The sequence below is a fragment of the Punctularia strigosozonata genome, assembly GCF_000264995.1.
Source record: "Punctularia strigosozonata HHB-11173 SS5 unplaced genomic scaffold PUNSTscaffold_7, whole genome shotgun sequence".
NCBI classification, from domain to species: Eukaryota; Fungi; Basidiomycota; class Agaricomycetes; order Corticiales; family Punctulariaceae; genus Punctularia; species Punctularia strigosozonata.
In genome coordinates this window covers 277,103-284,255 of record NW_006767439.1, presented here as the reverse complement: position 1 = coordinate 284,255, position 7,153 = coordinate 277,103, and the positions used below count along the sequence as shown (strand labels likewise).

The 7,153-nt window shown below is 52.9% G+C and overlaps 2 protein-coding genes across 2 annotated transcripts; one reads left to right on the top strand and one right to left on the bottom strand.

Moving 5' to 3' along the window:
* Window positions 1-3,257: 3,257 nt before the first annotated feature.
* Window positions 3,258-4,633, top strand: PUNSTDRAFT_44783 (uncharacterized protein; the record flags this gene model as incomplete). Its single annotated transcript, XM_007384106.1, has 4 exons — window positions 3,258-3,481; window positions 3,962-4,087; window positions 4,278-4,305; window positions 4,427-4,633. The coding sequence occupies 4 exons, from the start codon at window positions 3,258-3,260 to the stop codon at window positions 4,631-4,633; spliced, it is 585 nt and encodes a 194-aa protein (XP_007384168.1).
* Window positions 4,634-4,706: 73 nt separating this feature from the next.
* Window positions 4,707-6,301, bottom strand: PUNSTDRAFT_52675 (glutathione S-transferase). Its single transcript, XM_007384105.1, has 8 exons — window positions 5,903-6,301; window positions 5,700-5,847; window positions 5,585-5,648; window positions 5,396-5,525; window positions 5,177-5,340; window positions 5,028-5,123; window positions 4,896-4,973; window positions 4,707-4,839 (listed from the first exon to the last, which is right to left on the bottom strand). Exons 1-8 carry the CDS (start codon window positions 6,126-6,128, stop codon window positions 4,783-4,785), a joined length of 963 nt encoding a protein of 320 aa, XP_007384167.1. The 5' UTR covers window positions 6,129-6,301; the 3' UTR covers window positions 4,707-4,782.
* Between the last annotated feature and the right edge of the window lie 852 nt (window positions 6,302-7,153).

The window sequence follows — 7,153 nt, the reverse complement described above, 5'->3', positions numbered from 1 at the left end:
CGGATTCGCGCGCATCTAGGAAGATGGCGCCCTAGAGAGGGGATAGTGTCATGAACGCTTAGTAATGACACGCAGAATAGAGTAGAACCTTGTAGAAGGCGCTGGAACGCGCCTAAAGGTTCTAGGACTTGTAGTGACTCAGGTTATGACTCGACTGTGACTCATAAGGAACATTGTAGAATAGTATAGAACGTTGTGGTAGGTACTGGAAGGTTCTAGTACAGTACTTGTATAGTAGTATATAAGACGCTAGCTGAAGTCGATGGACTTCAGCTCGTCCATTTGTTATACACGCCCTTAGCGCCATAACGATTGACGGCTCGGTTACGGCCTTTTAGACTTAAGACTAAGACACCGCTACCTACACAAGAACGACACTCGACCTAGTGCGCCTAGAGTCTTAACTCTCACGCCTAAGTCACACGACACAGCCTAGACGACAACGACAGACTTTACGCCAAGTCTAACAACCACGACGGTTCGGTGCCCGCCTAAGGTACCACGATCTAGGGGTTCTTACAGCATACGCAGAAGGCGCGAGGCTGTTGCTCATCGTTGCACCGTGCATCCAAGGTCCGGCTGCACCTGCACGGGTTAGATCGCAAAGTATAGATGCGACATCAATGCCCACCATGGATTTGAACTGGATTATATACATCTTGCGCCGATGCAGGTCTTCGAACATACGGTTTGTTCATCTGGGCGCTGCCTGAGAACGGCATGGCTTGGAGCGAGCCACCGAGCGGAGGTATAATATCCGGAAAACCGCCGTTGGGAGAAAGAACCGAAGCTATCGGGATAGCTTGCAGACGAGCCGGCCGTGTATACGCAGCGTACATATATTCAGACGTGACATGCGGCGAGCTCGTTGAAACATCTAAGGCGACGTTGACGTTTTCCATCGCTGGGGCTTGAAAGCCGTTGTCGCTCAAGAAGGCACTGAAGCGGATAGCATGAGAGTAATTACAGGATCGTCCGCCAAGAACGTACTATCGTCGGCCTGATGCTACCTGCGATATTGTCGTAGGGTAGAGATTGGCAGTAGCGTGCGCGACAGTTGAAGGATAAGGGATATTTTGGTGCGAGAAGTGATCGACCGCTGGCCTGTAACAACGGTAAGTCTTGAGAGTACGACAGCATCGGCTAGCAGTGTACTCGCTCGGTAGGATAAGACATCGTCATTGTCTGGTGATACGACGAGGTATCGGCGTGGTCTTGCTCGTCTTTTTGCGTCGGCATGAAGAAGACGAGTCGCGTTATCCGTCGCTGCTGCCATCTCTTCAAAGAGGGATATGTTTATGAACCAGGGCAACTGGTAAACAACGCGATTTGAGCGTGGCTTTGAACTGGGGAACGCTGCGTGGAGTTTCGGAATGGCGAGGTCGAATCGCTCCCGGGCTGTGTAACGCATGTCGGTTCTTGGAAGAATTGAGACGCCCGTTCGATAGCTTTGCACAGAGAGTCCCGGGGGGGGGGGTGTTGTGATCACTGGAATCATGATTGGGGAAGAGGAAGATATAAGTCTGGTAGTGGATTCAACAAAGTGTACGCTGTTCACATTTACACCCGTGTAAACCAACGTCTTGCTGCAAGCTGGGGGTGAGCAGCAGCTCTTTTCCCCGCCTGAAGGAGGCGCGGGGGGTATGCTGGCGACATGATCAGACATCAGACACGGGCGAGCACATGCATACAATGCGAGGGTATATTCCTGTGTATAGAAGCCGTCTTTGCGCCTGCAAGATCTCGGAAGGTGAGCACGGGCTGGCCTAGTGGTCATGCCTCATCCGTCTCCTACGCAACAAGGCGGAGTAGGCAAGGAGCTGCGCCAGTGCAGTGCGCCACCAAGTGCAGGTGCGCACTGCGCAGTGCTAGATCTCCGCCGTGATCGCCGACCGAATGCCATGGGAAGGAGCGCCCGTCCCCGAACTTCAGGCCTCAGGCTTCTACCCATTGCTTGGCTTGTCTCATGACCCTCCAGTCTGACAGCAAGAGCACGCGTGGACATTGGAGTATCTCGCGACCCGCTTCTTGACGGCCTTTCGCCTCCTAAAGGAAATAGACACGGAAATCGTCAAGCTTATAGACCGACATGGATAGCGTGTGACAGGGCCTAGCTATCCACAGCGTCGGATATGTGGCGCAGAAGATGGGAGAGGGGCAATATCTTATCAGAAAGACGTTCACAGTACACCACGCATGCGTAAGCTCACAAACGTCGTAGTATATCGCGCGGATGCTGGCGAAAGGGAAGGCGGTATTGAAGTGACGGAAATGAGGCCACCGAGTGTGCCAACATGGCGGAGATCTGCTGATGCGGATGGATATTGCACAGGACATCGACGTTTCACCCATAGCACACCGCACACACGCGAACGATGACCAGGACGCCAAACGTGTTTTCGAGTGTTTGGTGTTGCATGCACTGGATGTACACAGCTTGACACTGCTGCTGTACGCTATATGTGCGTCATGAAGGGAAGGCTGCAGGGCTGCAGAGTAACAGTAGTAACGTGTCAGTTGCACAATATCGCCCAGACACTGAGCAACGGATCGTATTGTTGAATCGCAAGCTTCAGCCCGTGACTGAGAATTTGGCCTGTCCATCTATGTGCCAGCTGTAGCAATACGTTTGGGTCGGGTGCAGATTCTGGAAGATCCGGTTGGTCATTGTGAGGTCTGCGGCCGTGGTTGATGTCGCAAGAAGAATGACTGAATAGCTAAGGCAATTTAACGTCAGTCCCGACGGAAGAACGGGAGCGTACACGTGGCCGGCCAAGGCCCCAACCTGCGGGTCAGTGCGGGTCGCCCTGGAGTTGGACGCTGCTGGCCCGACATGTGCACACATCAACGTTCTCGAAACGATGACCACATCGCTAGTCTCTTCGGACATGTGAAGACGGTCGTTCATACAACGCTCCTATCTATGGATAGGAAGATTCGGTGGTCTCCATAGCTAGCCGTCCTTGAGCAATCCGATTCAACATGCGACGAGAGCCCAGGGAGCGTTAGGAGGCACCAATCGAAGGAGCGTCGTTGTATGGACATCTCGCACTCGCTACGCGTAGCACAGCCAAGCGCCCACCAATCTGTCAGCCGGCAAGCATTGGTCAAGGAGAAGTATAGCCGTGTCGGGCGCAGCACGTACCAGTACCGCGCGTTCGAACTTGCGCGTTCACGTTGGGTCCGTTTCGTACTGTCGCGCCAAAGGAGCGGTGGTCGCGAGTTTGTAGGGATTGCAAGGTCCTCCGGTGAGCGCGATGCCAGAGCTCCAGCTGCCGGTTGCCGCGGTGCTCGTCGCGGGAGCAATGTGCAGCCTAGTGTCCTATGCGGCAGCGCATAGAGAGGACGCAAAGGAAGGGAAAATCAAGCTTTCCGCGTACGCAGGCGACACAGATGTTACTATGGACGACGCGTTCAACGTCACTGAAGCCGAGGACATCATCGAAGGCGATTCCCAGGCGAGAGGCAGGTTTGGACTGGGGTGCGTGGACCTTGGGCACCTTGTACGAAACCGAATGTGACCTAGGATTGCACAGGTTCGGCTCAGGAAGCTCCTCCTCTCAGTACTTTTCTCCGTCATCCTCAATCTACTAGCCATCTGCCTAGGATGGGCCGTAATCGAAGGCGCCTCGAAGGACATCGCGGTTTACTCCTTACATGTCTCATTCGCCGTGTACCTCCGGGTTCTTGCCACGCTTTCATTGTCGCAGAAGATCGTCGAGCCCCATTCGCGTTCGGTTTAACACCTGGCACTTCGCACAGTACTGGCCACTTCCTTCCTAGGAGTCACCGCTATCCTACCGGACACGAATTTCCACACTCTAATACTACCCGGATCGGCCCTCCCACATGTGGTACACAGTATTGGTACTGTATCTTATGTCATGCATGGTGTCCATTACCACGCCGTCTGGACCTCGGTTGCAGTACGCGCATGAATTCTACAGTGTTTCCATGATAGACTAAATGTCTATGTTCATCTAATCCCCGCCGGCGCATCCGAGGAGGTGGACGGTGGCGTCAACGCCAACATATTCCGCAAACTCGATTCGCCGGTATCTAAGGGAGGCGATAACTTCTCCACCGGGTAAGTCTCCTCGGATCGACGTAAGCTAGCTGCTCACGAGTCCATACAGCGAGAAGCAGCTGCTGTGCATGGCATGAGCTATGTTGAAGCGATCCCGGGTCCTTGTCATGGAGGAGGCTACTGCGAGGTCGGTTCCTCGAGATCAGCAATGCCTGTAACTGGTGTGCTAATAGTGTCGATTACGCTACAGACGAGTTGGTTGGGAAGACTATTCGACAGTACGCGGTATCTCACTGAAAGCGAGACCCGTCCCCTAATGCATGTCTTTTTCAGAGAGTTCGCTGAACCGACGATCCTAACAATCACCCATCGTTTACGGACTGTCATCGACTACCACAGGCACGCATCCTCTTTGCAACTCGCAGTATCCCATTAACTCTGCTCCAGGGTGATGGTTCTCGCTCAGGGAGAAGTAGTCGAGTTCGACAGCCCCAAGGCGCTGCTGTCGGACCCATCGTCAAAGTTTACTCCCTGTGCAAGGCCTCGGGCAAAGAGGAGTTCGCCGTGTTGAAGAAGTTGGCCGTCGTTTGGTCACGGATATACTAGAACATCTGTATGCACGAGAGCGCCAAAGGCTAGCGTAATCACAACGAACAATTCCTGACAAAATCATGCATTGTGAGTTCAGAGTACAGGAGCCAGTACAATACAATTCTGTCGGCGTTACGACGTTCATGTTATATTGATAGACGGGTTTACAACGGGAGGATGTGAGGAATAGGCCCAACGGGAACGATGCGATGCGGATTGACCTAGGTTATGCCGAGAGTGAGCAGCGCAGGGGATGTGCAACGAGTGTTAAAAATACCGAAGGATGCGACCAGAAGTAGTGAGTCTTGATGTGATCGAAGTTAGTGGTGTCCTTGAAAGCCGGATTCTTCCAGTACTACGAGGCAAAGTCGTCAGTGACGGACCTGAGCACTTCATCATGCAAGCGCACTAGGTTCTTCATCCAACGGTGAAGGTTCGGATACCCGCTGCGAATGTCACGGATGTTGCACTTGAAGTGGCGCACGTAAACCGGGTCGAATCGGATCTGAAATAATCATTCATATTCAGCATGGAGTGATAGCGCGTTGAATTGCGTACGATGGTAGGGAAGAGCCTGATATCCGCCTCGGTTAGCTGGTCTCCTACTAGGTAGTCCTTGCCCTCAAGGATCTTTTCAAGTTTGTCGAGCGATTCGAAAAGCGGGTACACGGCTGCTTCGTATGCCTTGGAAGTGGTCGCGAACCCCGATTTGTAGACACCATCTGGGAACCGAGAGACGTTAGCGAGCGCGGGAGGAGGTACATTTGGAGGACGCACTGTTAACCGTGTCGTACACCCATTCGTTCTGCTCATCGATCTCTTTGCGCAAGGGTTCGGGGTAAAGGTCAAGGTTGGCATATTCCGGAGGGAGGAGGTGGTCGAAGGCGGTATAGAACATGCGTATGATCTGTCCATGGCGGAACATGAATCCTCTGAGAACATGCGTCATGGTAGGAGCACGCGAACCTCCGATGATTCGTTGTTCACAATCGTCGAGTGCTTCGTGTCGAATAGAATGGGCACCGTGAAGCTGCGTAGGCCTTGAGTATCGTTCAGAAATGAATATACGGCATTTGCATACCGGCCGTCATAGTTCGGATCGACGCGAAGGTATATGTCCTTAACATGTTCTGCATTGAAGAGAGGGTCAACATCGGCGGCGGGGTAAGCATCCACGTTGGCGAAGGGCCAGCCATGCTCTCCCATGCGCGGCGATACGACATGGACAGCTGCAGTCGACTTTCTTAATGAACGGATTTGAGGAAACGATGGCTGATGGCATACGGATGAAGTCCTCCAAGCCCTTCAGTTTCCGAACGATAATCGTCCTGGTCGCCCATGGGCACGCATAGGAGACGTAGAGGTGGTATCTGCCTTTCTCCGGCTCAAACTTGCCGCCCTTCTCGATGAAGTCGCGGAAAGTAGAGGCCTTGCGCTTGAAGCTGCCGTCCGGGTCGGTGGTCATCTTCGTGATGTCCGACTGCTTGGAGACGTCCCGAGTTGCGGCCATCTTGTCTCTGACTATACTCGAGTGAACTAGGCGGATTATGCGCTGATGAACGAGACGTGCTCCGAAGTTCGGTGGGGAGATGATACGACGAGTAACTGTCTTATGGAGGTTTATATACGTGGGCCGGGATGAACAAACCCGCTTTATCATGAAATTCATGAATCGAAGAGGACGTGAACAAGATTATCCCCCGATGACCAAGTCCTGGGCTGTCGATCACACACATTCGACACGGATGGAGCTATGAGCACATGTTGTCACTGGCAAAGGTGTCAGCACTATTTGGCAAACTCGTTGCTCATACACCCTGATAAACGACGTTAATCGTGATCAGGAACAAGGTGAAAGCCAGCACGAAAGAATAGGCGAATCAATATCAGCGTCAGCGCAAAGGCAGTAGCAACCGTGGCGTGTGAATATTTCCCCTACACGTTCTTCGACGCTGTTCGTCTGCTGTGCATCTCTATGCGTATCGGAACGTATGCCTTGCTTGACTCTCAGCATAGCAACTGCTGTTTCGAAATGTCGTCGTGTGCATGGTCTTGTCTCACTGGACAATACTCTTATTCGCCCTTTCGGCACTGGCGACCTCGCGGCTAGCATGTGCCACTCCAACAAAGCACAGAACAATACCTCGGAGCATCGCCCCGAGTGGCCTACAAGAGCGTTCACCAACCTTTCGACAGCTCTCAATCCTTTCAAATCACTCCCACCACTATCGAGCGATATCGCCGTAGTGATCACTCAAGCAGCCTGACGCGTCGATTTATGCTCAGGGTGAGTTGCACGCTTGGGTGAATGCATTCATGGATCGACGTTCATCTACAGAAGAATAAACCCCGTTGGCTTCGCCCCCGATTACCCATAAGTAGGCGGCCACTTACCAAGCAAGACCACGAATTGCATAAATTGTGAGCCCTCGCGTTGGCAAACCATTGCCATTATTAGATACTGATGGCCGCGGTGTGGCTCAGGCAACGTCGGGTCCTAGGCTTCGAGATCACAATGAACCTACCGACACTTCT